The 19171-nt window shown below is 47.0% G+C and overlaps 1 protein-coding gene across 1 annotated transcript in view; it reads left to right on the forward strand.

Annotated features, from left to right (window-relative positions):
- The window catches only part of ALDH1A3 (aldehyde dehydrogenase 1 family member A3), a 34788-nt gene extending 23312 nt beyond the window's left edge, over positions 1–11476 (forward strand). The window contains exons 9-13 of the mRNA XM_054387783.1: positions 958–1142; positions 5899–6063; positions 8635–8792; positions 9951–10025; positions 11404–11476. Coding sequence (XP_054243758.1) covers positions 958–1142; positions 5899–6063; positions 8635–8792; positions 9951–10025; positions 11404–11476 — 656 coding nt within the window. The remainder of the gene's footprint in view (positions 1–957; positions 1143–5898; positions 6064–8634; positions 8793–9950; positions 10026–11403) is intronic.
- Positions 11477–19171: the final 7695 nt, after the last annotated feature.

The raw sequence follows: 19171 nt of genomic DNA on the forward strand, positions 1-19171 counted from the left end.
GTCTCTGCTGGCCTTTGGCAGCCAGCAGGGCTGGTGTTTGCCAGTGGACTGCCCCAAAGGGGCTGTCCAAGAGCAAGGTGCAGTTCTGCTTCGCTGCACCCCTTGCTCAGCATATGGACCATTCCCATGGCAAACAAGCAGACCCATCATACTGTTGCCTTCCCTGGGAATGCTGAAGTTGCAGATCCAGCTTGCATTTGGGTGTTTCTGCTGTGGTGGTGCTTTCCTCTTTGTTGGCAGTGCTGCAGAGCCTGAGCCAAGCAGTGGGAAAAGCAGTTTCCTACAATGCAACCCCTCTGCAGGCATTCTTTTGACAGGAAAGTTTTGTAGGACCTGATCTAATGCAACTTGCACCTCTGCCCTGGGAGTCTGCAGGACTCCTGTCACATGTTCCATTGTGACTTTGTGGTATTACTGAGTAGGTCTAGGAGATATGTAACCTGTGCCCATCAAAGTAATTGGAAAATCCTCTTTGGCTTGAGGAAAGTACTCTCCACTGTCCTGCACAGCACAGCAGAGCAGAGGTTGAAAGGCAGAGGTACTTGTGCCCTCTGCTAGTAATGAGCATCGCAAGCCCTGGTCTGAGCTGGCTCTACAACAGCAGGGCATGCTGCTTTCTGAACAACCACTGCTGGAACAAGTCTTCAGGAACCAGTGCATGGTATCCAGGAATCACATCTGAATTCCCACAGCAAGAAAAGCTGGTTACTGCCCTCAGTGAGTCTTTGTGGAAGAGATTATCAGGAGCTATGACAAACCAGACCCTGAGACAAAAGGCAGGAAGAGGGGTGAAAATAAGAGATCTGGTTTGAGGGCAGTAGAGAGCCTTCTATGGGTGTGGCCACTGTCAGCATTTTGTAAGGAGGCTTTCAAAAAAAGGGAAAAACAAGTCTGGGAACACTGGAAAGCCGAAACTGTGCATGTGGTAACACTTTTGCCTCCCGGGCTGTGTGGCAGTGGACTTGGCAGTGGAGTGTGCCCATCAGGGTGTGTTCTTCAACCAAGGGCAGTGCTGCACGGCTGCCTCGCGAGTCTTCGTGGAGGAGCAGATCTACCCTGAGTTCGTCAGGCGCAGCGTGGAGTACGCCACCAAGCGACTAGTCGGAGACCCCTTTGATGCCAGAACTGAACAAGGGCCCCAGGTAACCGTGCCTGAGAACACTTATTGTTTGGGTTTTGCTTGTATTCTTGTTTAATTTTCCTTGTGTAAACATTATCCTCGCGAGTATGGTCCCAGCAGAAGTGCCGAGGGGTGAGTAATGTATCATGGCTTTATTTTGCTCTCTATTTTAAATATCAATTAATCACAACTGTTGAAATGTTATGTTGTAATTTTTTTTAAACACAAATGTATTTAATTCACTTCTGATCCAGCTTTATGGAAGGGGCTGTCTCCCTGGTACAGTAATACAAAGCATGTTGCAGTGAGCAAAAGCACAGTACAGAAGAGTGCAGCTCTGGAAAGGGCCATTCAGCTACTTGGCTGCATGGTGGATGACAAGTAGTTACAGAGCCCAGAGACTCCTGAGCACCACTTTCTCTCTCTTATTCTGCTTCCTTTCTGATCCTTTAGAGAAGTTTCAGCTGAATTAGGGAGAAGAACCATGCCAAGCTGCTATCACAATCAGCCTCGTTGATGCTTCCAGAGCCTTCCTCCTATTTTTCTCACTCTGAAGCAATCTGAGCTGTGGTGGAGAGCTGTGGAGGACGATGATGCTTGGGTCAGATCTTCTAACAGGGCCACTGTTTGCTATCAAAAATAAAGGTGGAACCACAGAAATCTATAGCCTAAGCCTCCTGTTCTCAGTACTGCACTCTTGAGTTTTTCTTCCTCAATGCTGTGTAGGAACCCTCAGAGAAGGGATGGCTGTGAGGACATCTGCCTCCCCTTATCTGGGTCTAGGCCCATTTGCATGATTCATGCATGGCAAAAGCCCACTGCATGTCCTCATGCCTGGGGAATAAGATGATGTACATCCCCTGTTCATGCTGGGGCTACATCTAACCCAGTAACTTGCCTAGAAAAAGATTGCAAACTTATCAGCACTTGTAAAAAAATAATCCCATGCTGGAACATGCTTCAGCAGAGATAAGATGACCCTCAAACCATTTCAAAGTCTGCTCTTCTCTTCTGATAAGGGCTATCAGCTTTTCAGGTTTGGGTTTTGTGGGGTTATTTTAATACAACAGCCCTGAAATCATAAGGAGTAGTTGTGAGGCTTGAAAGGGTGAGCAGAACACATGGAACTGAGCTGCTTCTTTCAGTTCATCCATTCTGCCAGCTCTTGCTTGGCTGTCAGAGCAGTTCCCTGAGAGCGCTGTGGCAGAGCACCATCCCATGGTGTCTCTGCTGTGGCTTAAGGGAGACTCTTTACATACAGAGTTATAACTAAGGGTAACAGTCAGAAGGGCAGCATCTGGTCGTATTTTAAGTCTGGTCCATCTGTCTTCCTTCCCTGTTCTGGTTTACTTGTTACACTTGTAGCTGGTAGAGATGGCAAACCCAAAAACACACATCTGGCCTTATGTGCATGCAGCTGTCAAGTCCAAGATGGAAAGGTATTGAGAGAGTAGGAGGAAACTGTTAATGCCAAATCTTTCCTGTGGCTGCCAGAACAAAGGAACAACCACTTCCTCTGCAGTGATGGTTGCTTGCTCATTGGAGCCTAGGCTGTAAGATGCCACACACAGAAATTCAAGCAAAAGAGAAATGTGCAGTGTCACAAGGGCTTAAAACACCCTCAAAAGTAGCAAAGAGTCACACCTGTCCACAAAGGTGGACAAAGATGAAGCTTCCAAAATTTCTTCTGTTCCTGAAGGAACCTGCTCCACTGTGCAAATGTTTTTATCTTGAACTGATAGACAAGGGAAGAATCATCAGGAAAAATAATGTCTTCCACTTCTTTATCTCTCCCTGTGAGGCCTCAGTTGCTTCAGATCCAGGTTGTTGCTTTTGTTCTTCTGTGTGGGTCAGCACTGCAAAAATGGCCACATGCTGCTGGGTAGACCAGTTCTGGGATGATCACTGGCTTAGAAGTCAACAGTGGAAGAAGTCAGAGCTGACAGTGGTTGTAACTCAAAATCTTTTTATCCTTACATCAGCTCCAAGTGCTTGTAGCCAGACAACAGGACATGCAACTTTGAAAGAGTTCAGAAATCATAAACCAGGAGAGCCTCTGCAGTCCAGACTGAGCCTAGTGCTTATGAAACCAAGCTACGCCATGTCTGAGCACAGTGCTTTAAGTAGCTGCTGAGACAACCTGGTGCTGGACGGCATGAGGCGACAGACAATACTGTGCCACATGAACTTGACGCAAGCTAGTCCTGGAAAGGTGGTCCTGTGTTCAGCTGCTTGCTCCTATATTGCACTTGCAGTTGAGAATAGATTGAGGAACTGGCTGATTCAGGTCTAATCCAGCCTTTTGGGAAGCAAGTAAGAAAGGTTTTACTCAGGTCACTTCCCTGGTGTGCTTTACTGTGCACTGGCATGGATGCTCATGGCATGGGGGTGGGGAAAAGACTGTGCCAGCAGCAGTATTGGGTTATGCTGGTATAAACTGCACTGCTCTGATCAAAATTAGATCAAATTTAAACAGACATGAGGCATGCTTCTGATGAGACTTCTCCAAAACTCACGTGTGTTAGCTGGCTGGAAGTCAAAGGACACCACGAGAAACCTGAGGGGTACTCAGGACTATTTGAGTAGAGTGCCAACCTCAAATGCAGACCAAGGGCATTTTGTAACTGCAGATTCCTGTGAGGTGTATCACAGGAAGCAATAAAGTCAAACTGAACAGATGGTAAACTGGTTAACCATCCCATTAGACAGCTGTGAACAGCAGAGAGCGGAGTCCTGGTGGACTGGAACAGGGAATAGCTTAGAATAAGACTAGGCTAGTTTTGTTATTGCAGAACCCCAAACACTGGGATTTGTGGACTGTTAGACCTGATCTACAGGAATAAAACAAGCACTAAGGCTGTCTCGTGGCACTTGCCAGCCAGTAGTTGTTCAGCCTAAAAGCTATTGTTTGATTTTTAAGATGGTATTTTCCTTAGACTATGAACATTTGTATATTTTAGGATTTAAGCACGAAAGTAAAATATGGAAGTGAGAAGAGTCTTTATTCAGCTGTCTGCTGGGCACAGTTGCGGAGTTATTCTGTAGGATTACAAAGGATAGGTTTGGAAAAGGAAAGACTGATCCTTGCAGTCTTGTCTTAGGTAAAGCAAGGCAGGAAGATTTGAAGGTTATCAGATTTTCAGCATTGCAGTGATTGTTAGAAGCCTTCTTTTCTTTTGAATCAGATGGACAAATAGTAGAATTGGCTCTACCAGATCATGTGTTTTTAATAGAAGTCAGTGCTGGAGCCATAAATAATAGTGGAGTAGGGGACAGAATTTAAACAAGCCTTACAAACTCTGGTTACAGTGACAAACAGTTCCACCCTTGCATGTCATTTTTACAAATGTTTTCTTTCCCCAGTGTCTTTTCATCTAACTATAGTTTACCTTGCAACAAGTTACAGCTGTATAAATATCCTTGGTTTGTTTTCTGTGATGTGAAGTGGATGAACTGGATTGGTCTGGATCACAGACATGCCATGATGGAAAGCACTTGTAGAGCTTTTCTTTGGCAACTAAGCAACCAGACAAACAGACAATACGTGTGACACCTGCCAAAGGCACTGTGTGACACTTCATATCCTGCATGAGGGCACACATTTCCTTCTGCAGGAACACCTTTCATGTTTTCTTGAGCAGCATTTTAACATGTGAGAGAAGATGAGCACTTAGCAAAAGCTGTCCACAGTCCATGGGATATGCACATCTGTGTGGCAGGAGATGTGCTGTTCTGTTTTCACTGTGTACCCCAAGGACACCCTCCTGAAGCTTTGATGTTTGTCTAAAAGGATGAAAATTGGATTACATGTGGCCAGGATTAGCCAGGGACAGGATACAGGCTGTAATCTGGAGGAGTGGAGTGTGGAACACTCCATGTAAACAGTCCCAACTGGCAATTGGCCCTGCTGAAATAAAAACAGATGCCTGGGGACATAGATTGAACCAGTACAAGCATCTGGGGATACCTGGCATTCAGAACAACCTCCCAGGCTGCCAGGGCCCTTTGAACCAGTGGGAGGAGTTGTCCAATTAGTCACCTTGATGAATCTGTTGAGGTTTTTGTTAGTTTTACTTTTTTCCAAACATCTCCATAAATCTATTACCATCTGCAGAGTGCTGTGGTGAGGTGTTTCATCTCCTAATTATGCATCACGTGAACAGCCCCGTGTTTGGTTGGAACCTGACAGCACCTGCAGCACACTGCTGCATGTGCTTGCTGGGCTCTTCTGGCTGGGGACCCACAGCTGTGGGTTAAGCTGCAGAGTCAACTTGATTGTTCTCCCTGATTCTCCCTGCCTTGCACTGACTCTGATACTGGTCAGGTATCTTGTTGAACTGGTGGAGGTTATAAGTCCAGCACAAACTATCTCAAGTTCTCATGGTGCTCCTGAACTCAATCAGTGCATGGAGAAAGTCAGTAAGTTCCAGAGCTGGAGTGAAGTGAGCTCCAGAATGTGGAGGAAATGAAAGTGGAAAGACCCTCTCTACATGGCAGCAAACTGTTAGCTCAGATGTAACTTCAACTTCTGTTTTCCTGTGGCTCAGGCTATGCCCATGCCCTCTGTTTCAGCCCAGTGACTGCCTGGCTGCCATGTCAGAGAACCCACCATATCAGCAACTGCCATGCCACATAGAAATGCTCTGTTGTGTGAACTTACCCAGTCTGACAGTGCCCTGCATGCATCCCGCCAGGCCACACACCCTGCATGACTCTGCAGTCTCTGCAACAGTGAGAGAGCTTCTGCTCTCTGTTTCTTCTCTTCTTGCGTCTGACAGATTGACCAAAACCAGTTTGATAAAATCCTGGAGCTGATAGAGAGTGGGAAGAAAGAAGGGGCTAAGCTGGAGTGTGGGGGCCTTGCCATTGAAGACAGAGGCCTGTTTATAAAGCCCACTGTGTTTTCAGAGGTCACTGACAACATGCGTATCGCCAAAGAAGAGGTACAGTACAATCACCTGAGCCTTTGCATGCATTGGTGTGCATGGGGGGAAAAGGAGGTGGTGGTTTACAGTGAAAATTTGAGAGGAGAATAGAAATTTCACTTATTTAACAATATTCAGTGTCCTAACAACTGCCTAAGGTTGAAATCCATCCTACTAATGAAGTGTCTGCAAGATGAAATGCAGTTTGGAGTACATGTGCTTGGGAAGGGGGGAAATGTGAGAGAACGAGAGCAGAGCAGGCAAAAACCTGCCAAAATGTTTTAGCAGCAATTTCTGTGCAATTAATAGGTGTCTGCTTGCCAGCCCTTTCTAATACCTTACTGTTTTCCCTGGTTTTCAAAAAGGGAAGTAGCCTGAGGAGTGTGCTCACTGGACAGTAACAAAGCCAGGTACAGATATCACAGATAAACTCTAACCTAAAGCTTTTGGGTCATGTTTCAAGAGACCTTGATAAAATGCAAAATACAAGCATATGGCTTACGCTCCTCTCTAGTCTGCCCTAGTAAGGCCATATCTGAAATACTGGATACAGTTCTGGGCTCCCCCATTCAAGAGAGGGTACAAAGATGCTGAGGGGAGTGGAACACCTCAGTGAGGAGGAAAGGCTGAGAGACCTGAGTCTGTTTAGCCTTGAGAAGGGTAGCCTGAGAGGGAATCTTACTAATGCTGATCAATATCTAGGGAGCAGGGGTCAAGAGGATGGGGCCAGACTTTTCAGTGGTGCCCAGTGATAGGGCAGAGATGACAAGCACAAAGGGGAACCTAGGAGGTTCCATCTGAACATGAGGAAGAACTTTTCTGTGAGGGTGCTGGAGCCCTGGAGCAGGCTGCCTAGAGAAGTTGTCTCTGGAGAGACTCCAAACCCATCTGGACGTTGTGATCCTAGGCAAGGTGCTGTGGGTGATCCTGCTTTAGCAGGGCTTGAGCTAGATGATCCCCAGAGGTCCCTTCCAACCCCCACCATGCTGGGATTCTGTGAGAACGGAATAAAACCTGAAACTCTATCTATTCTTTGCCCTGAGCTGTGAAGCCAGAGTTCTGCTCTCCCACTGCAGCAGATGGAGGGTTGTGTGTGCTGTGTGCTCTTCTGCTCCTCCTACTGAGCGGACTTGAGATTGCTCAGTACTAGTACATGTGGAGTCTAAGTGGCAAGACAGTCTATAGTGTGTTCTTGCTCCAATGCTTTGTGAAAGAAGGATTTGCTTTATTTCAGGAAGGTGGGACAAGAACTGTGGGACCTGAAGCAGATGAGGAGGGAAGGAATGGCCCTGCTGTACTGCCACTGGAGAATTTTCCCAAGTAGCCTTGGAGTCTGAAATAATCCCAGATTCTGTGCTCATGGTGAAGGGCCCTGAGGCTGACCATTTTTTTCCTGTATGAAAACATGGTTGAAGTTAGCAAAGTGCAGATCTCATACTCTGGCTTTCGTTACTCATATGCAGAAAAATTGCATAAACTGTATGTGATTAGATCCTGTGATATTCCTTTGAAAGAGAAGTTAATCTACTTTTCATCATGTGCCCTGATGGAAAATGAGTAGTTGCCAGAGTCTAGTTGGCCACTTGTATTTCATGGTTTAGCCCAGTGCTTTTATGGGGCTGCTTACTGTTCACTCCTGGCAAAATGTTTAGATGTCTCAGATCTGCCACAGAATTTCTGAGGAGCCTAGGAAAGATATCAGTCAGCCTGGGCATGAGTTGCATGATAAAAATAGAGGCAGTAAGAGCTGAAAGTCCCATGACAGGCCTTTTTATACTGCCCTGACTCCAAATACCAGGTCACGATTCATGAAGCTTACCCAGTTCCATTCATTTGCAGTTGTGCTGCAAATGCACATTCATCTGTTGCCTGGGAGGAAGGCTTCAGCTGAGCACCTGGAGCTCTCAAAAGGAAGAAATGTAGAAATGCTTGTATGAGCTAAAGCCAGGAAAGCTGTTTAGCCTGGCCTTCAAGGTAGAAGAAAGTGAGACTGTTTCACCTTTGGGGGCTTATTGTATTGCAAGAAAACACAGGCCTTTGATACTGAACTTGATGAGAGGCTCCATCCCAGGAGCTGGGAGGTACTGGGTGTGCTGGATGCCATTACACTGGCAACCTGGGGAGCCATGTTTGTATTGAAACATGTGTGGTAACTCTACTACATGCAAATAAACTGCAGAGCATGACAAAGTCAGAGTTGCAGCCAATGCAGAAACCTTCAATCCTTGAAATACAGTAATTATTTTGAGTAAACTCGATACATTAATTACTTTGAGTAAACTCAACTTCTGAGCTCAAAAAGAGAGTCATAAACAGAGTAAAGAAGAATCATTTGAAACTCATCCAGATGTAATTCTGCTTACTTGGATTGTTATAGATGATCTGTTCAGTTGTTGGATCGTAGCATGTATTAACTACTCTACTCCCTTTGAAGTCAGTTTAATGAGCAGCTTTTAAGAGACTATCAGTGACTTCTCAAAGGCTAGAATGTAATATTTTAATCGCAGCACCCAAACAATTCCGATGACTTCAGAGCTGCCATGATTAGCAAAAGCTTTCCTGTACTAATGGTTAATTGGTTATGTGCAGATTTTTGGGCCAGTTCAGCCAATTATGAAGTTCAAGAGTCTAGATGAGGTCATCAGAAGAGCCAACAGCACAGAGTATGGCCTAACTGCTGCAGTGTTCACAAAGAATCTGGACAGAGCATTAACACTCGCTGCGGCCCTGCAGTCAGGCACCGTCTGGTAAGCAGTGGGGGACCTGAGCCTGGCCTGGGAGCTTGCTTCCTAGGAGGGGAGAGGGATGTATGATTCAGAATCACATTTGAGTGCTGGAGGTAATATCTATTAGCAGTCTGCTTAATTCCTGATATTCTGCTCAGAAGCAGCAACCAAAATAAGGTGGTGAGGACCAGGAAGTGTGCTGAGAAATTGACTGTTCGTTCATCCAATTGAGGTAGTTCTTTGGAAACGTCTGAAAATGTAGAGCTTGTAGTCAGTTCCACCAGACTCGATGTCTTTCAAAATGCTCTATGTAGAAAAAGCAGCGTTTACAATCCTGAGGTAGCACTAGCTGGGGCCTGAGCTGCACGAATCGGTATGGACAGTAGATGGCATCACGCCACTGTCAGAAAGAGACGTGGCTGTCCTGCTTACAAACTGTAATCATTAGAATCATTTAAACCCAGAATTCTGGTTTTCACTTTTTTTTTTTCCCCCCACTCAAGATAGGACTTTGACCTGATGGCTCATTTTGATGCACACAGAGGGTTGATTTCAAGAGCTGGCAGCAGAAGAATCTGCCCTGAGTAATTACATAAAACCAGGATGCTGGGCTTTGAAGGGCAGTAAAGGTGCAGTCCTACAACACCGAGCCACAGCTGTCTCTTCAGTCACTTGATTGTACTGAGATGCTGAGGAAGTATCTGCATGAGCTTTTTCTGCCTGCTGTCTGTAGAAATGAGGCTAGTGCTTTTGTTTTACTTGCTTACAGCAGTCCAACATTTTTCTATATCTGGAAGTGGATGGTGGGGCCTGCTTGTGAGTGTTTAGACATCTTTCTGAGTAAACATTATTTTCAGAATGTGTTTCATGAGACTAGGGAATAGCTTGGGCTATTGAAAGCATGGCTCTGAACATAGCATAAATTCCAGCTCAAGCTTAAATGTCTTAGTGCTTAAAGACTCTGAAGTGAGATGTAGGTCAGACTGAGTACCACTCACTCAAATGCTTTGTCTCTGTAGCAAAAGAAGATTTTTATTATTAAAATCTGATTTCTGAAGTAAATAAATTATACAAAGAGAAGACTGAAGGATTTCAGCCTTTTCTTGTATTGCTGCTCTTGTCACCTTGCTCTTCTCCTTGGTACCGAATTGTCATTTTACAATTGATGTTTTATTGCAGGATCAACTGTTACAATGCGCTCTATGCACAGGCTCCTTTCGGTGGCTTTAAAATGTCAGGCAATGGCAGAGAACTGTAAGTTTTGCTCAGTATTTCGTTTATGTGTGGATGGTGAATCCAATAACAATTGGGACTTGGTGAAAATGTTGTTGAATTTGCTTTGAAACCTTCAGGATTGCAGTGTGCTGCACTGGGAGGTGACCTAAGTGAGCAATGCTTTCAGGAGTACCTTCAACTGCTTTACAAGTTCTTGATAACTCCAGTTCAGTCAATTCCACTTGCAAGAAATCTTCCTTACTAGTTAGATTTTTAGATCAAGGTAGAGGTGTGACACCTTGGTTGGCACACTGGTATGCACCCAAAACCTCCTCCATCTTTATATGGCAGCACCTGGGCCTCCCTTGACTGGTGGGAAGTCACAGCTCTTCTTACCTCTGGTTTTCTAGTGCTGGAGCTAGAACAACAAGGAACCATTTCCTAGATTGTTTTACCTCCTACCTTCCAAGCTTGCCACTAAATTACAGAAGGACCCTCTTTCCTTCTTCTCCAGCCTGACCTGTTGCAACATGGCTGCAGGGATTCCAGCTCTGAGAAGTTACTAATGCAGAAATTTTTAAACCAAGGTCACTCTGTAAGTTAGAGATGAGAAACTGGCTTACATCTTAACTTTCTTCTTGTATAGGAGAGAGCCTAGTTTTATTACGCCATTCAGATGACTCATCAGAGGAATCTCATAGACTTTTTCTTTCAAAAGCCAGATTTATTTCCAGGAACTATTCCCAGTAGCTGTCCTGGTGCATCTGCTCTGAGATATTCAGATGCCTCACTGGCTAAGCACAGCCAATGAATGAATTCTCAAACAAGACATATATATTGAGATCTTATGGTTTACTTTGCCTGATTGCCTGGCTAATTAAAGCATGTCAGAGGTTTGTCCCTTGGGCAAGGCATGGGAATAGAGCCAGCTTCTACCAACCAAGACACAAGCAGTGGTGGGGCCTGCATTTCTGGAGCATCTATACCCTCTTGACTATATAGTGCCTTGCAGAGAGAAGCTTACTTCCAGAGAAAAAGGAACTTTAATTGCTGTCTAAGCACTGATAACTATGTTTCTGTGGATGTTTCCTCTGTGGGTTCTCACAATAGTACTTGGTCTTTGCTCAGCTGACACAAGGTGTCATCTTGTGGGTTACTGTGGCCATTCCGTGCTCCTTTTACAACAGGAGGTAGCTGTGTGTACTTGGGTGTGTGTGCTTAGCGGTTATTAGAAGCGGTGCCCAATTTGATAGCTGGTATTAAGTCAGTTCATATCTGGTTTTAATGGCCTGATATCATTTACAGTAACTGTCAAGCAGAGCCTAAAATGCACTTGTACAGAACTCTCTTACCTTAGCGACATACAGTAACATGCTACCATTGTTTGTCCCTTTCCCTCCTCTCTCTTCTTTTCCAGCGGTGAATACGCTTTGGCAGAATATACTGAAGTGAAAACAGTCACCATTAAACTCTCCCAGAAGAGTTCGTGAAACTAGGAGGCCTAAAATGCTGACACTCTGAATGTGACACATGGGGGATGTGTTCAGAGCAAGGGGGAGGGGTAGGAAGGAAAATGGGAACACTTGACTTTATTCCTCTAGGGACACTGAATCTACTTTGACTCCATTTTGTCCACTGGCTCTTCAAAAACTAAGTGACCCTGCTGGCAGCATAGCACACACTTATACGGGACAAGTCCCTGGCTGTGCATCTGTCTGCTACCTGTCACCAGGCACAGTGTTTGCAGGACGTCTGCTTTCAAACTGTACCCCTGAAGGACGTGGACATGGACAGCACGTTAGAGAGACTTCTGGTGCCATTGGCATGACTGTTAAACACCTTCAGATGCACAGAGGTTTCACCTGGCAAAGATGGACATGACTGGTAAGGTTAATACAACTTGACTGAAGTTGGTAGAGTTTGTGTGAAGACTGCAGCTGGAGTTTGGAAGTGCAAGCTTTCATGGAAGGAACTGTAAAGAAATTCTTTCAAAGAGCTATCTTGTTCTCTCTAAAGATACAGGCATTCTTCATACCGGTGATATTCTAGCCCTGAAGGAGCTTTGTGGGACTTTCCTAGAGGACTCCTTTAGGGCCAGTATTTCACCCAACAGTGCTAGACTTTCAAGTGTCCTTGGAACCTGATGTTCTGGTGTGTACACATTACACATGCTGCAAATGCAAGTGACGGACTTGCTAACCCTTCTGGCTCCAAATGAGTCACCACTGTATGTCAAACCTTCACTACAGCACTTTTGGCAAGAGGATTTTGCACTGTACTTACCGTGATGACACCAAGTTGAATGCTAAGCATGTAGCATGGTTAGATACCCCACAGAAAACATCCCAGGCCAGACCTTCTGATCTGGGGGAGGGAGCAGAAGAGCTGCAAGAAGCTGTCTTGCTCTCTCTTTCTCTAACGTTCAGGCTATGTGAACATCTCTTCATTTTCGGAGGCAGAGCTATTATTCCAAGTAAAACTTCTAAGCTCTTCTCACTGCTTCTTTGTCCTCTATGAATGTAGGTTAAAGAGCTTTCTGGAAGTACAGTCTGGAAAGGCAGGTGCTCCTGTGCACACACCGAGTGCTAAAGATGTGGGTGTACCACGCAGTTACCATGGAGCAAGGTGTGGCAGGACTGTGCAGTAACTGTCCTTGTGAGGGCAAGCACAGAGTAGCAGCTCACTCTCTGAGGAACCAACTGCCTCGAACTGTCTCTTGCTCACCATTGGATAAGCATCCATGGAGTGATTGGCACACCAAGTTCATGCCTCAGTATCTCCTGCAGTAACATCTTTGCATGCCCAGACATTACTCTGAGATTAATGACAAGCCACATGCTGTCTTCAGTTCCCAGGCACACTACTTTCCCTCCTCTTCCTGATTCTTTACTGGAGAACCAGGAGAACTGCTGCCAAAGGTATGGGAAGTTCCATGTCTGCAGGAGCTGCAAGTATGCAGGAGTTAGTGGTGCCAGCTTTGTAGGAAGTGGTAACTGATCTCTCTGGGACTGTCCTCTGAGAGGCAACCATCCTTGTGGCGTCCTTGTGGCACAGTGACAGATCTCCATGGAGTACTGCTAGAGGATGCTGCCTGGAGTTTTCAGATGTTAGGGCTTGAAGCAGAAATGCAGGTCTAACCTCTATTCTCTGACGCAAGGCAAGGATTTAACTTCCTTTGCTCAGTACCACCATCAGTACCAAGTTCTATTGCATGGGTGACCATTTTTTGGAGGAGGAAGGAAGGTGGGTGGCAATCAGTAAGGAAAAAGTTTGCATGAGCTGCAACTTCCTGGTTTGTTACTGAACGTTGAAATTGCGCTTCAACACTGCTTAGCTTCTTCAGTGGCATACCTCCAACAGCTGGCTACAACTAGGTGCCTGTCCTCCCATGAGTATGGGAGACAGGTGACTCTCCCCATCCAATGAAGAAAATGTCCTCCCTTCCCCATGAAAGGCCAAATGGGAACCTTGTAAATAAACTTCTGTTCTTCTAAAACACTTAAGAGTGCAAACATCTTCTCAGACAAATGTTTTACTTTTGCCTGCTTGCAGGTGTTGTAGGGCTGCAGTCAGACAGGTAGGAGGCAAGGCAAAGAGTAAAAGGCTGGTAATCTTGATATATCTCTGTATTAATGATTTATAGACAGTGGTTGAAATGGAAATAATTTGAAATTCTTAAAGTCCTGCTATTCTGGCTTTCTGTGTGTGATACCTATTTCAGTTTTTTTTTCTTTCCTTCCTTATCAAGTGTTTTTAGAAGCCAGTGTATCTCTTACTGTCTCAATCAGGGTTTGACTCTACACACTGAATTCTCTAAGTTATATAACTCTAGACACTAACTTCAAAATAACCCCCTAGAGGGTATATAATTCTTCCATTGCACAGTAAGACTTTCATATGAAATACTACTTTCTTTTTAAGAAAAAAAAAAAAACAAAAACAAAACTATATTTATAAATTAGGTTACAGTTAATCTAATGTATTTTTATAGCTAAAGGTACATGAAACCGTTATGTTTAAACCTCATGTATATATTTAGACTCTGGGTATCTTTTTGTAATAGTTCTTGTTCCTAATAAATGTTTAACTTTGTGAAATGGTTTCTAAATGCTGCGTATTGATATTGCTCAGAAAGGGGGGGAGCAGGAAACTTCTGTTGACTTTACTCATTTGAACAGAATAACTTGAATGCTTTTTTATTTACACTGATTAGTAGATCTAGAATCATAGAATCAGTCAGGGTTGGAAGGGACCACAAGGATTATCTAGTTCGAACCCCCCCTGCCATGGGCAGGGACACCCCACACTAGATGAGGCTGGCCAGAGCCTCATCCAGCCTGCCCTTAAACACCTCCTGGGATAATCCCATCCCTTCTAATCCATGTGTTAAGACCCTTTCCATCAGCAAGGACCTTCCACTCAACTCAATCCTCTTGCCACTGGTTTTTATTTCACTCTGACTTTGGCCCATTGTGTCAATGTAAGTAAACACTGGCAAGGGTTAGAGTTTCATGCTTGTGAAACAAAACAGCTCTGTACTGCTGTAGGTATAGGGAGCTCTTCCTGGAACCGCATCCTACCTGTTCCCCTGGATCAGTCACCTACTGGGAGTCCCAAAGTGGAAATGTGCACTGGGCTCACAGTGGCCAAGGTCATTTCAAGGTACCTTTTCCACAGGTCTGCCTATGTGTGTCTGTGGGTTCAATATCTCATGGGGCAACTGTGGAGGAATCTGAACTTGGATTTATTTCTGTAGTTGTGAAGAATTAGCCTAGTTTTAGAAAGTGAAGTGCCAGGATGTGGTCAGTACTATACAGGTGAAAGCTGGAGCATGTGCCTGATAACTCACCCTTCAAGCAGACATTCCTGGGAGCTGTGCCATATACAGCAAGAGGAGGGGGAAGGAGAGCAGAGCTGCAGCTGGTAGGGGGCAAGCAGAGCTTCCTCCAGTTCAAAGTCAGATGGATCCTTTTATGCCTTAAAGTGAGCCTCAAAATGGAGAATTTGAAGGGACCTTTGGGTCCTAAACCCCTTTGAGACACATCCATCACTAGTATGACTCTGCCAAATGTGTTCCCCTTCCTGTCTTGTTTCCCTTGTCTGCAGCGTAGAGAGAGAGCAAGAACATAGCCATGTCACTTGCCAAGCTGTGAAGCATAAAATTCAGCAGGCTGAATAAGGTGGAAAGAGTGCTAAAAGCACATAACACTACTACAGCTACAGCTAAAAGCAGATTAATGGGGACTGAGCACAGGTAGAAGCACCAGTGAAGACCCATCCTCTTGGTGTCTCCATAATCACACCAGAGAAGCACTCACGGCACATCTCAGGCTGCAGCAGTGATCCAGTGAACAGGTATTTGGCTTCTTCCATCCTGATCGTTTGAGACCTATTTCCTGGGAAGGAAAAAACCTCTCTGTATGTAGTTTACAGAATAGCAAAGCAAAAGGCATGCAGAAATATTTTTTTCTTAGCAGGTGCAGTGGGTGGGGAAAATAAACCAGTATCAGACTTGTGAGAGGTTCCTTGGTACCTGGAGATGAAGAGGTTTGCGATAGGGAGAAGAGATGCACAACTCCAGCATGCCAGCTGGAGCACAGCCCGTCTAACCCCTTTGGAAGAAAGAGGGCAATCTCACTTTGCTTTCCAACCAGGAGCACACTCATGCTGCTGGCATCTGCAGAAGAAGCAGCCTTCAAAGAAAGAAATCTGGGATCGGCTCTGTTATGGGTGAAGCCAGGCCTGTGTCAAGAAGCGATCCTGAGAAGACGGGCAGCAGCACTTTGCACATCAGTGCCAGCCTGGTGCCTGTGCACAGGAAGTTCGGTGGCAGCTGGTTGTGAGGGTGAGGCCAGGGGCCATCCAGACAGCCTGCTGCAGCTGAGAGGGTCCTGCTTCAGCTTCTGCAACTCCCACAGGCTGTTTTGCCCTTAAAAATTTCCAAAGTCAAAGAACACAAACCCTACACAGGGAGAGTCTGGGGAATGGGCAGACACTAGCTGCTGCTGATTGGGTCACAGAATCGTTCTGGTTGGAAAAGACCTTTGAGTCCTATTATTAACTCAATGCTGCCAGGTCCCCATTAAACCACGTCCCAAAGGGACATGTTTACATGTTCTTTGAACAGGCCTTTTGCAGCCTGTCCCAATGCCTGACCACTCTTTCAGTAAATTGCTCCTAGTATCCAACTAAAACTTCTCCAGGTGTAACTTGAGGCCGTTCCTTCTTGTCCTATCACTTGTTCCTTGGGAGAAGAGACCAATGCTCACTTTGCTACAACGTCCTTTCAGGGAGTTGTAGAGAGTCAGAAGGGCTAAACACTCCCAGCTCCCTCAGCCGCTCCACACCAGACCTGCTCTCCAGACCCTTCCCCACCTTCGGCGCCCTTCTCTGGACATGCTCCAGAGCAGGATCCTGGCCCGGAAAAGGAGCCCAGGAGAGGGGCTACCCTGTGCCCCCCTCACACTCTTCCTCCACGACAGCTCCATGTCCAGGGCAGGACGTCGGGAGAGGTCCACCCCGGGGTGGAAGGCGAGGGACCATGCGTGGCCTGCGGCCCACGGCCCTTCACCCTCAGCCCCTCAAGGGCTCCGGGGGACACGGCTCGCCAGGGCTTCGCAAGCAGCCGGGCGGGCCCTCAGCGGGCCGGTGGCGGAGGAGGCGCCGGCCACTGCCCCACTCCTTTTCCTTCCTTCCTTCCTCCCTCCCTCCGCCTCCCGAGTTGCAGAACGAGGCGGGGGGGTGGCCGGCGCGGAGGAGAAGGAGGCGGAGGAGGAGGCGGCGGCGCGGCCGCAGGGACCCGCCAGCCCCGGGACGCAGGAGGTACCGTGGTTTTGCCGCCGCTTCGGCCTGGCCGCTTCGCGGGCACCTGCCCCGCCATAAAGGGAGGCAGCGGGGTGGGGGCTGCTGGGCACGCCGGGGCTTTTCGTGTGGAGAGCGGAGGGGGAAGCAAAAATAAAAGTTCGGAGGGAACTTTGCGCGGCGGCGGGCGCTCCGCGGCGCGGCGGGAGAGAGGCCGCCCCGGCCGGCGGGGAGTGGAAACACTCGAGGCTCGCCCCACGTACAGGCTCGGGGTTATGTAACTGGGGCCGCGAGCTGGGCTGGGAGCGGTTCCCGCCGGCCTCTCTCCTCCCGACCCTGGCGGCGGGTGGCTCCTCCGATGCCGCAGGGGGCCGTAGGGCGGCCTGCAGCCGGTTGGCTGAGCTGAGCTGACAGGCAGGCGGTGATCAGGAGGTCGCCAGAAAGGCTTGCGAGTCACCCCAGATCAGGGTGTAATGCCCGAGTGTTCCTCGGCCGGCGGCTGTGCAGTGGGGAGCAGACGGCTGCTCTCCCGCATTCTGCGAGAAGCTCGCAGAAGAACCAGGGGCGCTTGCCCCGCCGAGCCGGGCTCTCCCCAGGCCGTTCGGGTGCCAGGTCTGGCGTCACCCTGCCTTGTGCGACGGCAGCCAGGTGAACCTGCAAAGCTTTCCATCCCAATGGCGTCTTGGGCCTCTCTGGACCCTTGCAGCGCCCAGCCCGGTACGGGCTCCTCAAACAACAACAGGTGGTTGGAGCAAAGCGCTGTGAGTTCTGGCAGGTTTCTTGTGAACGGGGAAGCCTTCTCAGGCAAACCTTGGCGTTTGTGGGCTGTATCTGAGCTTAGGGACTACCTCCATCTCAGCTTCCTGCAGTAGCCCACGGCCTCCTCTCCTTGTGTGGGTGAAAGGTGCCAAGTTCAGCCTCTTACACGTACCTGTGTCCATCTGGAGCTGTGGCCATCCTCTTGCAAAGGGGGTGCGTGGCTGTGGTGTGCAGGTGAAAGTGCTTGCCATGGTGCCCAGCCCAGGACTCTCAGCCCATGTTATTATTTGCGTTATGGCATGCAAGTTAGTGCCCAGATTGCAGGGGCATACACAGCACTTGGGCTGTGAGTTTCATTCCTGTTGACAGACACTATGAAGTAGGGACTCATCAGAAGCTGAATTTTGTCTAGGAACAACTGATGTAGCATACTGTGATTTTTAAAATTGTTGGCTGGTGGTTAAAACACTCTGTATAGAGACATAGAGTTAGGGATATTCTTGGGTCATACTAGCTGCAGTGGGAGGTGAGTTACATGCTTTGCTGAATTAGAGCCTCCAGTCAAAACTCAACATCAAGCACCAGACGTGAGAAAAACTAGTAAGAGTGAAAGGTGAGGGGCACCATGTTACATCTGGGAGGCATTAACTGACTGAAACTGAAAGCAGAAAGGGAGGGAGGGAGGGCTGCTGATGCTGGTTGCGCACATGCTGCAAATTCACGCCTAGTTTTAACCTTTGTGGAAGATGCATTAAGAGGCAGAAAATGAGAGGTGTGGAGCTTTGAAAAGGAAAGGAGCTGGAAATGCCATGGGAGACTCAGCTGTGCAGTTTTCTGCTGGTTGTTGCGCAAGACAGTTCAGAAGAAGCCAACCTTTAAGCGCTCTTGAGGGCCTGATTTGTCTCCCTGAATGTGTTTGAAGAAGCCTGAGGCTCCTAGGGCGGTGGAGTTCTCTAGAAGGACTGTGCAAAGGGGAAAGGAGCCAACATGCTTCTCTCAGCCCTCTTCTCTACAGAGGACTGTCTCAGTACCCACATCAGTCTTTCTCAGTTTCTCACAGTGGAGCCTTACAAGAGGCACAGTCTTCTTTGGGAATGGGAAAGGTTTGAGATTGCATTTAGGATTTTTCCAGCTGTGCTGCATGGTTTCAATGCTCTGCCTTTACAATTGCTTGTGAAGAAGCTGAAACTGCAGCTGTGACCTCTGGCTGCCCCACACGCCCTCTGCTCAAAGACTGAGCTGCTTTGGTAAAGAAAAATTGGGAACGTTATCTTTCTATAGTAGGGACATTGTTGGTCTCCTCTGTTAATTCATGTTGTGCTCTTATCGAAGCTGTTATGAAAAGAATTGTATTTATGGGATGAGAAGTGGATTTCTGGAAGGTAGTATTTAGAGAACAGTGTTGGAGTGCAGAGGAATAGGCTGGCCATTTCTCTGTGAGAATGATTACAGTTTTTGCTGTTTATTTTTAAACAGAGTAAACGATGTTTCTTCAGGATGGTGCTTGCCAGCAGTCACCCTGCTCCTGCCTTTGCTTGATGGAGTTCATTCAGCTCTGACGACACTCTTCACTTGAAAGTGCTGCAGAAAGTTTGTCTGTTGGATCTTCACAACTGCCCCCCAGA

Source organism: Indicator indicator, chromosome 16, assembly GCF_027791375.1.
Source record: "Indicator indicator isolate 239-I01 chromosome 16, UM_Iind_1.1, whole genome shotgun sequence".
Classification (NCBI taxonomy): Eukaryota; Metazoa; Chordata; class Aves; order Piciformes; family Indicatoridae; genus Indicator; species Indicator indicator.